General features: G+C 48.4%; 4 protein-coding genes across 4 annotated transcripts; all 4 read right to left on the bottom strand.

Annotated features, from left to right (window-relative positions):
- Nucleotides 1–33: 33 nt before the first annotated feature.
- Nucleotides 34–1,924, bottom strand: BCR38DRAFT_383240 (Arabinanase/levansucrase/invertase; the record flags this gene model as incomplete). The annotated part of the gene is made up of 10 exons (XM_040857439.1): nt 34–92; nt 163–315; nt 400–485; nt 539–590; nt 647–771; nt 841–1,147; nt 1,198–1,293; nt 1,346–1,493; nt 1,557–1,678; nt 1,753–1,924. 10 exons carry the CDS (start codon nt 1,922–1,924, stop codon nt 34–36), a joined length of 1,320 nt encoding a protein of 439 aa, XP_040721657.1.
- A 938-nt stretch (nt 1,925–2,862) lies between these two features.
- On the bottom strand, nt 2,863–4,601 carry BCR38DRAFT_470873 (uncharacterized protein; the record flags this gene model as incomplete). The annotated part of the gene is made up of 6 exons (XM_040862846.1): nt 2,863–3,232; nt 3,370–3,472; nt 3,595–3,667; nt 3,767–3,835; nt 4,111–4,320; nt 4,561–4,601. 6 exons carry the CDS (start codon nt 4,599–4,601, stop codon nt 3,033–3,035), a joined length of 696 nt encoding a protein of 231 aa, XP_040721656.1. The 3' UTR covers nt 2,863–3,032.
- Nucleotides 4,602–7,196: 2,595 nt separating this feature from the next.
- BCR38DRAFT_494005 (uncharacterized protein) lies at nt 7,197–8,492 on the bottom strand (the record flags this gene model as incomplete). The annotated part of the gene is made up of 2 exons (XM_040864712.1): nt 7,197–7,431; nt 7,468–8,492. The coding sequence occupies 2 exons, from the start codon at nt 8,490–8,492 to the stop codon at nt 7,197–7,199; spliced, it is 1,260 nt and encodes a 419-aa protein (XP_040721655.1).
- A 1,826-nt stretch (nt 8,493–10,318) lies between these two features.
- BCR38DRAFT_329874 (uncharacterized protein) lies at nt 10,319–11,484 on the bottom strand (the record flags this gene model as incomplete). The annotated part of the gene is made up of 6 exons (XM_040854910.1): nt 10,319–10,452; nt 10,533–10,597; nt 10,649–10,766; nt 10,833–10,917; nt 10,973–11,251; nt 11,338–11,484. 6 exons carry the CDS (start codon nt 11,482–11,484, stop codon nt 10,319–10,321), a joined length of 828 nt encoding a protein of 275 aa, XP_040721654.1.
- Between the last annotated feature and the right edge of the window lie 2,902 nt (nt 11,485–14,386).

Below are 14,386 nucleotides of genomic sequence, written 5' to 3'. Positions count from 1 at the left end.
AGCAGTATCGTGATTCGATATTACTGCGTTCTCTTATAGCTCCTCGTCATCTTGCTCGAAGAGCTCGATGCCATCCACGGACACTTCAAAGTCTAGCATCGGGGTGTTAGCACGAGGTTGCACAATGTCTGAAGTAATCGAGGATATTTGGCGAAATCCTACCTTCTTTGCCAGTTGATCCAAATGTAATCGTGTTCACGTCGCCCGGCTTGAGAGTCAACTGCACGGGAATGGAGTTGTGGTATCCCGCGCGCGAATTCAGGCTGGAGATGTTGATGGCTGGCTCATCGTTAACGAGGATGTGGGCCTCGCCAGCTACAGGAATCGGGCAAAGCATTAGTGTTTTACTCTTTCAAGGCTTGCGGTAGGTGGAATTTGGCGCAGGGGTTAAGTAATTACCTTCGGGGTTCGATACACGGTAGTGGAATGAGAGCCACTGCTTAGAACCGGTGCCAGTTACGTTGCGGAAGGTAACTTCGCTGGAACTCGTCACTATAAAGACGGTCAGTTTCAAAGTGTGAAATAAACAGGTGGAAACTAGCCTTGGTGGACGGAGCGTTTGCTCAGGCAGTGATCGCAGCCCTTGACGACTATTCGTTGTGAGCATATCCCTCCAAGCCTCCAGATGTGCGATATGGGAGCATACCTGACCTGCCAGACAAATCTGCATCCTCTGCTTCATATCGCTTCTTCGTAGCAGGATAGCTCACGACTCCGGTGTTGACATCAACCTTCCACATCGCGTGGTACTGCAGCTGAATAGTCTTGGCCCTGTTGCGGAAATTTCCCGTCAATTTGATTGCACACACACATGCCACCAAACCCGATGGCTCAGCTTACCCAGTATTGATATTCATCGGCAACCACACGTAGTTCGAGCTTGCGCCGCCCGTAGAATCCCACGCATCACCCATATATATGTAAGTCGTGGCTTGGGACCCCTTGATCGTCAACTCGAAGGTGTTCTGTGACCCGTACGTATTTTCGGCCGCGGGCGCAATATCCGAGCCTCCAGTCCAGGGACCATTTATGGAGCTGGATGAAAATACTTTGTTGGGGTTGGAGCGCCAGCCGGTCTTGCCCGAGACGATGAGGAAGTAGACGTTATCCGCCTTGACGATGCCGGGGGCTTCGTATGCACCGGCGACTTTCCGGCGTCAGTTTTGCTGCTAATCGTGAAATTCTGGAGCCACTCACTGAGGTTTGATACTTGATCGCCGACTGCGCCATCGGCGTTGAGGCGGTTGATTTGGACGACGTTGTGGTCGGCACTTGTGAGGAGGTACCAAGTCTCTGATATACAAGCCGAGTCAGTGGTTGTTGCCGTCTATAGGGTGACCTGGACTCTTGCCTGAACTCTCATCATAGAACATGCCGGTGTCGGAATAGGAATAATCGTTTGGTGGTAGGTGGACCTTTGCCGACTGGCTATATCCTCCCAGGAATTGTGCCGATTTGAGAGAGAGAACATAGCGATCCTGTTGACCGTAGAGCTGGCACATGAAATTTCGAGTCAGCTCCCGAAAACCTCGATCACGACATCATGACCGGCATACCCAGAATGATCCATTCGGCTTCGCAATCTTGGGCCTCCACATCCCTGTCACAGAACTGGCTTGGCTCCCGAGATTCTTCCAGTTGAGGAGGTCGGTGGAGGAATACATTTGCGGGCTTTGGTCTTGAAAGAAAGGCATCAGTATCAACTACCCCCCAGAGCATATAATGATTTCCCAGGACAAGATATGGACTTACTGCTGGCTGCTTGACCGACCCAGTAAAAGGTATCTCCACGCTTCACGACGCCACCACCATGAGCATCGATTTTGTTGCCGTCAGTGTCCTGCCAGACGGCGCCTGGTGCGATCCAGGACGCACCCAGGGCGCTAGAGGCGAGACTGAGACACAAGGCAACGAGGGCCAACATGTTTGGCAGAATAGCCTTGCTCGCTTGAATTCCATTCACCAAGATTCACAAATTACTTCATGTTTCTACAGTTTTTATATACAAAAGCTTGCGAAGAATGTGACCGGTTTGCAACCTAGAAGCCCGGTACATTTAATAGCGAGATTTTCCGGTCCAAGATCCCTTTACCATCTTTCTGGACGGCAATACTACCAAGGGTTCGGTACAATACCATTACGAGAGGATGTGTTAGGGGGAAGGTTCAATTAGCCGCCGTATATGTGCCGGCTTCTATGCCATAGCCGCAATGTTGTTCCAGGGGTCGGAGCTACATAAATAGCAGCAATTGCCGTTTCCGGAACGGATAATGCGGGGATGCCGCTTCTCAACGAACCATACGGAATTGTGGATACAATAGTCTGAAAGGTTGTAACCCCTAGCCCGGGTTGGGTGTCATTTCCAGATAATAGTAAGAGTAATAACCACCATCATAGCCCTGACCTGACCATCCGAGACGACCCGGCTCGGGGATATGATGTGGAATGGTTCCCTAGGGCAGAGGTCATTGGAGCGATTTTAGACAGGTATCTTGAAGGCAAATCATTGTCATGCAGTACCTTCAGATTCGTGGGTCTCGTAACACATAATAGAGGCAAGAGGGTGTCCTCAGAAGCTGAGTTTATTTCATGGAATTCGATAAGGTTTCTAGAAAAACCTCTCACTTTGTTCACTTAATAAGCACATGGTACGCTGAGTCGCAAGAAAGGTTATCAATGAAACTTGAACAGAATCTGCAAAGTCGACCAGGGAGTGATGATCAATCATGCTGTAAAACTTGTATAACAGATTCACAGAGACTAAACATACGACGTTGCGGCGGAAATACGATGATGACGTAGTACCAAGCCAACTCCACACCGTCTATATGTGACATCACTATCCACCAGTTCAGTCGTCAACCCACTTCCCGCTTACCTATCCACTACAATCAAACACCTCCCGGCAGCCCACTCTATAGTATTCGGGGGTTTAAACACGCCAGTATGTCTCTCAGCGCGTATCCGAGTCGGAATACGATATGTAGCCCCGCGGGCGACTATGATCGTCAATATACGGATCCATGTAGTTGTCAAGGGTGCCCTTGGGGGTAAGCTTTGGGTTCAGCGCCCAACATAAAGCAGATGCTTGGCAAGCATATCAAACATTCCTCGCCGGTATATTTGCAAATCCATACGATATGGTTCGATTTGTTTGATAGACTTGAATTCCAAAGTTCGTCGAACCATGGTTTTCGGCCCGCAGGTGGTCTTCCGGTAACGCCGGAATGAGCTGGATCGAATGTTTCTACGGTTAGCAACAATTTCGCAGGGGAAGGAGGTAAGATGAAGCTGTCCCTGATCGATATTATTCTGGGGATCAAACAAATGCAAGTGGGGCGCAGACCTCAATAGAGTAACTGTACTTACTGGACACTAGAGGCGACGTAGCCTTCAGCCTTCTGTAACTCCACGTATAAACTTTTGCACCCATAGCGGACTGTACCATGCGATAGCCCTCGATTACGCCAGTCTAGAGATGTAGAAGAAACCAAATTTCTTCATATACGGTATGGTTGTGGCATCGCGAAGTTAGTTAGGGTGGTTTATAGGGGCTGGTGGCGTTGATTGTGGCTGTGGGGTCCGCTGCCTTACCGTATCATTGTACTCGTCAAGGAGGCGGGTCTGGTCCGTTACATCAGCTAATGTACAGGGGGCTTCAAAGCGGCTGAATCGCACAATAACGCATGCTCCAGAATAAAGCTACTTTCCTCCGACAACTTTGCGTTGACTCTTCGAATGCATCCAGACTCGCTCAGAAACGTACTTTGGGCCAGATGGCCGCTGCGTTTCTATGTAGTATGATCCAGCTGACTCATCGGTCTTGTCCATCTTGCTATTTTCACAAGCTTTTATCCTTATTTTCGCCCTATAACGCCTTCACTTGCCGAAATGCGTGCTGCTAGCGGTGCCGTTAACTATAGCGACTCTGGTAGTAGTAGCGGTAGTAGTACTGCGGTGCCGAGCAGCTGTTTAATTACCGGTAAGAACCCGCTGCGCTCTGTTGCTGAAAACTTGAGGGAATCGATCTTAGCCACTTTTTGAAAACTTCTGTCGATATTAAGGACCTCCCTAAGCTGGCATCTCCAGGGTGCTCCTTCAAGTACGTACTGGAGAGTTGGCTTCACCGCCGTAAGCAGCGCCATTCGTAGATCGCTGAGCATGGTGAATTTGTAGTCCGGTACGCCAGTTGTCATAGGATTATCGGTAGTGGAACCTTTTAGTACTGCCGGTACTGCAATAACCACGGGAAGATCAGCATGTGTGCCGTGCTGGGCCTGCTTCGTTATTCGATAGGCCTTATCACCCGTAAGTAGTGACCTTTAGCGCATCGGAGATAGTAGGGCGCTCAGCCAGCGATCTACACCATCGTAATGAGTATAGTTTTTAACGGACTTGGCTGCTGTGGGCTTGTGGTATCCTGGCGTTTCTTCCCAAAAGTTATAGGAGTTGCATCAATCAAGTCTCCTTGCAATGGAGTACGTCATTGCAACCATTTGAACTATGGATAGCTGAAAGTCCTTCCATTCCCATTTATCTGGTGGACTATAATTTGCCTACAAGTCGATGGTCAGTTCTCGGATTTGGGACGCATAAGTCATGTTGAAAGGACTAGAAAAAGTTGTTTCACACCATCTGACTCCTTGTTGCTCTAGTTTAATTATCTGCCTCAGGAGAGGTGCTTATATCGGTGTTTGGATTCTTGGCCATGTCTTTAAGAGTCCCATCTTTTCTCTTGTGTGTCAGGTTAGCTTACTAATTGGCAAGAAGGATGCTTGCAATCTCGGTGGAGGGACAGGCCAATGTCGAACTAGATTAAATGCAGATATTTTTAGTCTTTCGGGGCTTGTCGTGACACTTGTGGTTGTGGTGTTCAGATACGAAGGAAAAGAAGCTCGCTCGTTGGTGAGGACATTCTGCATTCCTTTAATGCGATATTGCTGCATATGGCAGTTAGCGCCACCATCTACCTCAGCTAATAAAGCATCCAAGTCTTCTGCAACAGGCATGGACTTGAATATAGCTACACGTATATCAATGTCGCTGAGGGCTGTGGTTGTATAATAGTGTCTCGAACACCGCCCTGGGGGCCGACCTTACAAATTAAACACCCAATTTTGATTATGCAATTATAGCACGAGGGTAGTGCAAGCGCATAGAATAGGCTCGAGTCGTATGATTATATTTGCACGAGGACGCTGAACCTTAACGCACAACGACACGACCGCAGCCCGCAGGTAAAGAAACCAGTCAGTTGGATTGATGGCTGTGTTATGGTTACAACCAGTTATTCTCTATGGTGCCCGGCTGCGGAAGAGGTGTTTCTATTTGGAAAAGCCAGGACAAGGGTCAAGTGGCCGAATATATCTTCTCATAAACATGGTCATTACCAAAAGATCCAACCACGATCACTCCATAGAATAGCAGTATATAACTTCAAGAAGTGACTACATTATCTCTGCTTCGCTATTTGAGCCATTATGAAAGCTGCCATCTCCTCGTTAGCTTAGATACAATTGTTCCTTGTGGAATATTTTCGTCTCCTTCCACTTCTAGTAGCCACGACTTAGCAGCTATTGTGGACTATAACGTCACGTCAGTACATATTACCCCCTCTAATAGAGGTACTGCTACTAATGTATGTCTTCTCGCTCGAACTATCCGCTGCAGATGACCGTGAATAGAACTGTATCCCTGAGAGATTACTCCAACCCATTCTGAGCCCCGACGCGGAAAGACAGCAATTTCGCCCCCGTTATCTATCCTTGGTCTTAGGACAAAGGTAAGTTTTTATACCCCATCTCAGAGGTAATTAGCTTAAGTTAAGGGTGAATTGTTAACGATTGGTCAACCACAGTCGACCCAATACTTGCTGGAGATAAAGATCGTTAAGAAGTCATCGGTGTAGGGCCTAGGTGGCATGGCCATCTGGGGGATAGTCTGCGACTGTAAACACCACGACGACCCGAATGGGCCGCCTAGGATGAATGATGCGTCGGTTCTATCAGCACAGCCATTGCTATCATCTCTTACTATCATAAAATAGTGGACTTCTTTATCGAATTTCCCACGGATATCAAGCTCTATATAATTGGTTACGGGGTTACTACGCCGCCGAAATCTTCTCTAGTGCGGCTAGGGCTAGGCCCCTTCATTAGTCCAGCATAAGGAGGCACCAACCCTATCGGGAGTAGAGATGGCAGTATTATAAAACGGGCTTAGGAGCAACTGTCCAAGACATCTGCACAGAGGTTAGACACATCGGCCTCGAGAACGGAACCGCTCCCGAGAAGCAACCACCGACGGAGGCGAAGCGGGACGAGTCGGAGTTAATCCCCGACCCTGCCTCAAACGTGGAAGACCAGAAGTAGTTGTGGGACGAAGTCATTTGCGAAATGGGCGCCCAACATAACGTCCACAGCGACCATCTCGATGGGCCGGGCATGCGGTTTCAAATCTACGTCAAGGACTCCCTGGGCATACTTTCGGCTGGTTCCATTGCTCCCTTATCGGCTATCACGTAGTCTATTATTCAGTGGTTGGTACCGTCGGGCAGCCTCGAGGTCACCAACGCTTGTGTTCAACACGACGAACTATAGAGGGCATGGGTTTAAATTATATAATTCGTATGGTGTGTGGTTGAAGTTACTGCGGGATTATAAAAAAGATAAATTCAAAGATAATACGATTATTTATAAGTCGCTCGCTATACATGTCTGCGACATTAGAGCCGGTGGTAACGTTCAATATCCGTAAAGATAGCTAGTAATCCCTTAGGTGCTGGACCTAGGGAGGAACAGCTGTATTGATCGACTCACACTGGAAAACTAAACCCATCTATTTGTGGGATAGAGCGCCACAGTTATGCCCTAGGCCGAAGGCGTTGTAGCGGCAAGTGTAGCTAGTGGGTCCGACCCTTCCTTCTAACCTACGTAGTAGATAGAGAGGAACACGCTTCCGGCAACCAATGCAGCACCAGGCGTAGAGCAGATATAGTTATCAACACGAAATCCACACAGAGTCATTAACAGAGGGCCGAGTCCCTTACTATTTACCTATTTCTGCAGCTAATACAGGTCGATCGATTTCAAAGCGGATAAATTAACTTATATGAGTCCAAGTGACTGTCATTAGAACTGCCACACCTATTACTTTTGCAACGTCAAATATTTTCACAGGGGATAAAGAGCTCCAATTCAAGAAACAGGCCAGAATTCCCCGTCATCCATCCTCAATTCAACAACATCCTTACAAGCCAACCTCAACGCAGCAATCCGAGCCTCGAAGCACTCCTTCGGTATCTCCTCATCCTCCGTAACCCTCTCCTCATCCTTGCCATACGACTCCTTTAAGCGGCCGTCCGCCCACCATACGCCCAATGTTTCCACTTCTACACGATACACACCACCCTCTTGTGCCCATTTCTCCATCCTCTACCTCTGAACGAGATCTCGTATATCAACATACCGCCTAACCGGTACATTTGGTTCGAGAACAACGAGTTGTCGCTTCTTAGGCCTCGACTTGGAGCTACCGCCCAGCGGACCACACACGGGAAGCCGGAAACGATGGAGCACTTGCTTGGCATCATCGACGCTGGTAACGACTAGACTCGTTCTACCTATCCTTGCGCTCTTTTTTCCTTTGTTCTCGTCGTCATTGTCGACACCGGAACATCCCTCCGCAACGGGAATAGCCAGGAGCCTGTCTCGACTATCCTCCCCATGTTCGGGCTGATACGGTCCCCATTCCGTCAGGAAGTGCTGATGCCCATTCGACTGGACGGTGATGGGGGTTGAGCCAAGGTTCGTGAAGGTGAACTCTATTGTCGCGTTGTGGTTTTGGGCGTGTCCTGGTATCACTTGCATATGCATCGATACGGGGGGAGGCAGTGATACGGACGTAAATGCCCGGAAAGCAGCTCGTCCTGTGGATCTTTTACCACATACCAGCTTTGCGGATTCTCCCTCGTTCTCCCGCCGGGATGGGCGGTTTTCATTGCCGCCGTCATCGAATGCCCACCACTTGACGCCCAAGTCAGCACTAGCGAGTTCCACCGAGTACCAGATCCCAGTCTTGAAGAGTTTTGCGAGCTCACTGTCGATAGTGATGGGACAAAGATACTTATCGTACGTGTATATCGCGGAGCCGGTAGGTCTCGCATGTATCGTCACGATGTTGTATTTCCCGGGTGGCCAGTCGAAGCGACTCAGATCGATTTGTTGACGCTCGGCATTTGCGGCTTGGCTCTCGTATAGATGCATCAGGCAGTGAGTGAGAGCGTAGGGGACATCGAATACCGAGCCAGACGTGTCGATCAGAAGGGACGGGCTGGGGTCGGAACGGGAACGGCCTCGGTAGCGCGGACCGTAGACGATGTGGAAAGGGAGACCACCCGAGAGATCCAGGACGCGATACTGGCTGTCAATGCGCAGATTTAGTCGAAGATTGTCCTGGGAAGTGGCATTTGCGTCTTCGCGAGACGGGCCCATGGCACTGAGAGGTATCGGGTCTCTTGGCTCTGACAGGCTGTCGAATGTGTGAAGTGGACGGGGATTATGTAGCATGTAGAAATACGAATGAATGGATGAAATTGATTCCCAAAGATCTTGTCGTTCCGTGCGTTACCATTCTACAATTGTGTTGAGTCACCCTTTCAGACTATAACCTTAACTCCTTGGTTGGACTGTGACTGTAAGGGTCGCCACTACGTCATCGTGGCTTAGCACGGCAAATTGACCTACACATAGAAATCGCAGTATAATCAAGGGGTAATGGTAGAGATCGACGGGTCTGTATAATTTTTAGAAAGGGCGTATTACGTATACAGCACAAAAGTCCGCCACAGATAATCTTTAACACACTCTATACCAGCTGTCATATCTGACTTGAAAAACACGGTGTATTGGTACGCAATGGCCTTTGTGCTGGGTATAGACACAGTTGTTCCCGAGTACAATGACAAACGCGATGTTTTGCGACCAAACCATGGCTGCCAGCTTCTGCTGCTCAAGCAACGCTGATCCTCATTACTCCTGGCCACTTGTTATGTCGTACGATTGCGGAATCGCTGCTTGAGAGGCCTCCTGTGTCGCCTCTTGGACGTTTGGACGTGTGGATTGCTTATCGACCCGCTGAGTCGTCTCCTCGTTATCTTGTTAAGTACCGTCGGGTCGGGGCTCCTCATCCTCGTAGGTATTCACTTGAGCACGCTTTTGAGAACCATTCTCAATACGGTCCTGAACGTCATCCTCAGAACCATCTTGCGCAATATCTCCAGTATCCTGAGTATCCTCAGTATCCTCCTGGCGACTTGCCGGGTGGCTTCCTGAGCATTCTCTTGAGCTGCCTCCTGCTTATGGATAGTGATGAAGCGGTTGTATTTGTCCACAACAGACTATCTTGTCTGTGAGGAAAAATCCAAGACAAGTTGCTCAATTCAGCGTGAGCCCACTTGAGGATCTTGGGTAGATACGTTGGGCTCACGGAACAATCATGAATATGTCCTTCTGTGATGTGTCACAGGTGGGGTTTTCAATGTTCAAAATGCAGGGACTGGGATCAGCAGCTCAAGCGAGCTTGTCGTACCCATCTCCAGGAATATGATCGTTATCGACAGGTCCCCATCAATAAACACTTGTCATTGTGTCGAATTCCACCACAATGTGAATTCCATTCGTGAATATCCGGACAGTGTTGCGGTGAAGGATATCAAGAATGCGCCACCAGTTCCGAGAGGAGTCGCGATTATGGTACATGAATAACCAAGCGTACTCGAAACTGATGTAGACCATCTTGCTCAGCATCCCGTCTTGTTCGAAGGCAGGATCTATGAGCCAGTGATACTGTGATGTGCAACGTGGCCGTGTCTTCGGAGACACAGTTATTGTTTGAACCCTCATTTGGAAACGAGAGAGCGTGAAATTGTCAACACCGAATATATAGAGCCAGCGATTCGAAGCTCGCCTGATACAGATGGGAAGAAAGCAGAACACATTCATTGTCAAGAGTCCAACAGCTGTGGCAGACTTGGTACAGTGTGTTAGACTGAGCTATTAGTTCCCCGTGTGCTCCTCATTACGGCTGGTGTGTACACCTTTATATCGTCCCTGACTCGGATGCCGCCTGAACTATGGAAATAGGGTCCCGCAATATGCCCGTCCCCTAGGTCGTCATGAATCGTGAATGTCTGTGTGGAACGGCCTCCAATTTCATACCATAACTCATCGTCAAAGTTTTTGCCGGAACCATCTCTGCTGTCCGGTACTTGCAAGTCGTGCTTGTAGGTTCTGTCACTGTCTTGACCCTCATTCTTGTATTATGGCTCAGAAAGACTAGAAATCCACGGTCTGAAGACGCGTTCGTAAAGTGGCCGTATATGTGGAATCCCAATGCAGATCAAGCTCACAGCTTCGCCTATAGCAGACAAGGTGTTGAGAGGGACAGTGTCCTCTGGGAAAAGAGAAGTTAGGGAGACAATCCCGTCTTTTCCGTCGCCCAGCTGCGACAGTGAACAGTCGGGAGAATCTTACTCGTATAGTTTGTTGACGCCAATCCTCCCACGTTAATGCATCGGAATATACCGCAAACACCAGCACTACACATATGTTGAGCGATGCATGGATGCGCACCGGGTTGGGCTGCTTACAAGCAACCTAAGCTCAGGCTCCCAGCAATTGTGACTTTTCGGCTCTGCTTCATGTTGAGGTTCCAGATAAAGATCATAGGAAACAAAGCAAATGCGAAATCAGACGTGACACACAGCACTGAGGCGATGTGTCAGCCAGGAGGGTCTAACACTGGTCGCAGTACAATCGATGAAAACCACGCACCTCCTAAGTAGGTGGCAAAGGGTCTCAGATGGAAGTTGCAATTTCCTTTGACTCTGACATCGTAAATCGCCGCCGTTGGCGTGCACTTTCTCATGCGTCAGATGAAAGCCTGGCTCATAAAAGGTGGTAGGAAGGCTTACCTGGATCCAGATGATGACAACAGTAAACAGTGCCGAGAGCGTCACGGCTGCCATAACAGTCCAGATGAAGACGTGGTGCCATGGCTTCACCACAAGCCGGAGGAGGAAGAGCCCGATCGAGTCTTTCGCTACCATCGTACCGAGGACCGAGAAGGTTTGCCCTATCATTATACTGAAGATTGCATGAGCGGCATCATCGAGGCTCAAGTCAGTCACATTCTGCCCGTACCCATGGATGACCGCCACATTGGTGCTTATCGAGTATAAGAGAAGGAATATCTATGCGTGATGAGCATATATTAGGTTAGAAACGACGAATGAACAACATAATACGAGATCAATGGACGAGTTCAACGGAAACATACCCAGGCCAAGAAATAGACATGATCATCAATTCCAACAGCACTCACGACGTATTTCCTCGTGTAGTATCTCAATATAACAAATGGCCAGGTGATGCCAACAGCACCCCACAAGATCGCTATAGTTTTCGGTCCGTCACCGCCAAGCATTTTGGAAGTATTACGAATCGGCATTTAAAGGTGGCAGAAGAGTGGAATAAACAAGTGGTGGGTTACATATGATTCACATATGGATTTAAGTGTTATTGTCTGTATTTATTTTATATGTTAAACTTTTCCCCCTCTTTTTTCCCCAAAATGTTTTATCTTTTTAATTCTCGTTTATTATACTGTCCCACGCAAGCCTACAGCTTATGAAGACAGTAGCCCAAGACATACTGAGTAGTAACGTACATGATCCCCTCTGAGACGGCTATCAAATCATCCTTTCCTCGTATATTTTGTCTTCTGAACTAACAGTTCCCTCTCGATCTTCTTTCCTAGCTACCTATCAGATAGATAACTACTACTTACCACACTAAGTTACTTTTCCTTCCCCTTAGAGATTAAGGGCACTAGTTCATCCCTCCTGCTTCTCAACAACTGACTCGTATAAATCGGTAATTGGTGAAACCCCCCACCTGAAACTCGGTGGGGAAAAAAGTTGGAAAAGCCGGCGGGGTCGAAGAGTCTGAAAACCTTAAGGACTAGTAGTCAAAGACGGTAGGGTCTGACGTCAGGAGGTTTGAGGATGCTTTGGCCTGTTCAACGGGATGAAAGTTGGACGGAAATTCGGCAGTTCGGCGACGAAACGTCGAGGTCTACGAAGTCGATCATAATAGCCTTTTGGTTCAAGGCCGTTTGGTACAGTATAACTAACTTGCCAATGCTGGTGGTTCCATAGCGACGGCGAGAACTGGAGCCTCGTTACTCACATCGCCGGAACGGTTGCTTCCAACATCTCTCGCCTCCAAATAGACGAAGTTAGTGCTTGCCAGCGACTTGTTCTTAGCTCAAGAGTTCGCTTTGGACGAGTGGACATGGAGGTCCCAAACTGCGGCTTGAGGTGCCCAGATTCTCATAGGGGCATCGCATAGACCGCTGAGCACACGGCACTGCAGCAATTACGGCGCATAATAACTTTTACACATAACAACCAATATATGAATATGACCTAAGTTGACTACAACTGAACTAACTGTTGTTATTCTCACTTCAAATTCATCTCTAGCGATTCAACTGAATATTAGCATGATACTCTGTACCATATGAGAACCTAGCTCGCAGAATCGGACTTATTGCAAGCTATAACAACGCATGAATTGAACATGCTTCTTACCTGTTAAACCAAAGAGAGTGAAGTAGCCATGAGGGCCTTGAGTACCGAAGAATAAGCCACTTGTCTGTGCGTTTTGAGAGTGCTGATCACATCTGAGCATAACAGTGGCTGATACACCAGAGGCTTTGGGGGTCAGAGGCTGGTGTGGTCCAACACGCAATGCGCCAGTAACCTGTCAAGTTGGGGTCGTTCCAACCCACCGATGCGCATAATGAACAGAACCCTCGCCCAGAATGATACGAAATGTTCCTCGGTGTGTGCAAATTTGTCAACTTTCATTAGTCACCTTGCATTGTCACACCACTCCCAAATATGCGAGGGAGCCGCGTGTTCTTGGTATAACTCCTCTACCCCCACCCCAAACCTTTTTTTTGCATCGTAACACCGCGATGGACGGTCACGTTCATATTATCATACCCGTTCAGGTCACTATGGAGAACGTCATCTCGCGATTGTTACTGCTCCTCCAGATGTATTCCTTGTGCTGAAAAATCTAGAAATATCTGAAGTTGCCTCTTCGAAAGTATCCTGGGCTATTCCTTACAGGTGACCTTTGGCTTGTGTGAGTGGAAGCGTAACGAACTTTTTCCAGGGTGGGCAAACCCGTAGCGCCTGTATATTGTGTGGTGAGGAGAATCCCAGTTGGTCGTCCGTATTGGGCCCAGCGTCCTGGACCTCGACTTGATCAAGCAATCTACAGTATCAAAGGAGACTGGGAAAGGGGTGCAATTCCATTGCGCTACAGCCAGCATCTCCAAACTTTGATGTACATTTTGCTAACTACTAACCAGACTAAGTTCTAACATGGAAACAAGTCGAAAGTCGGAGGTGAGATTATTCACAATCTTTTCAGTGATACCAACAACAAAGGCTAGACGAGGAAACGATAGGCGGTCTCGAAACTCTATTCTATGACCAGTGTTCTGGCTCTGGAACCACATATCGACATGGTCATGGACCAGCTTTGCGACTAACTGAACGCTCGTTTCGTCAACACTGACAAGTCATGAGATCTGGTTGAGTGGATTACATATTGTCAGTATCTCTTTCTTGCTTGTCATGTTCCGTTGCCCCATTCTCCGCTATCGTATCGTGCAGTGACCTTCAGCCATGCTAACGACTGTCTCGAGCAGGGTTGCGACTTCGACGGATCCCTGCGCACATCAGAGAAAGCATTGGAACATGTTGCCGCCATTAAACAGATTCAAAATTTGGACTCTGCTGGCTACGGATGGATACGGCCGATTGGTCTAAAGAGTTTTCAGCTTCTTGTCCTTCACTGTCAAATGTCTGATCGATCGGCATCGGGGCGCCGATCAAGGGCACCATAACCCCGACACCCAGACTATCTGAACCGGTTGAGGCATGAATCCCTACGTCACCGCGCTCGACCGGCCTATCTTTGGCGAGGATATCGAAGTTTTCCGGCCGGAACGATGGCTGCGTGGGGAGGGGGAGGGAGAGGGTGAGTTTGAAAAGAGGTCAATGGCGATGAATGCGGCGAATTTGACGTTTGGAGCTGGGAGTCGAGTTGTGTACAGCATCAAGCTGTGCTGCAGGTGTATAAGGTTATTGCTACTTAGTGGAGAGTTATGAGATTAAGCTTGTGGATCCGGGGAGGGAGTGGAAATTTGTTAATAGTTGGTTTGTGATGCAGAAGGACTGGGATGTGAAGATTACTCAAAGGAGTTGATACCGGCTGTCAGGATGCTGGAGTATAATACTATCTTGTTC

Source organism: Pseudomassariella vexata (genome assembly GCF_002105095.1).
Source record: "Pseudomassariella vexata strain CBS 129021 chromosome Unknown BCR38scaffold_1, whole genome shotgun sequence".
Taxonomy (NCBI): Eukaryota; Fungi; Ascomycota; class Sordariomycetes; order Amphisphaeriales; family Pseudomassariaceae; genus Pseudomassariella; species Pseudomassariella vexata.
The sequence above is the reverse complement of the archived record's forward strand: the minus strand, read 5'-3'. Positions and strand labels throughout refer to the sequence as shown.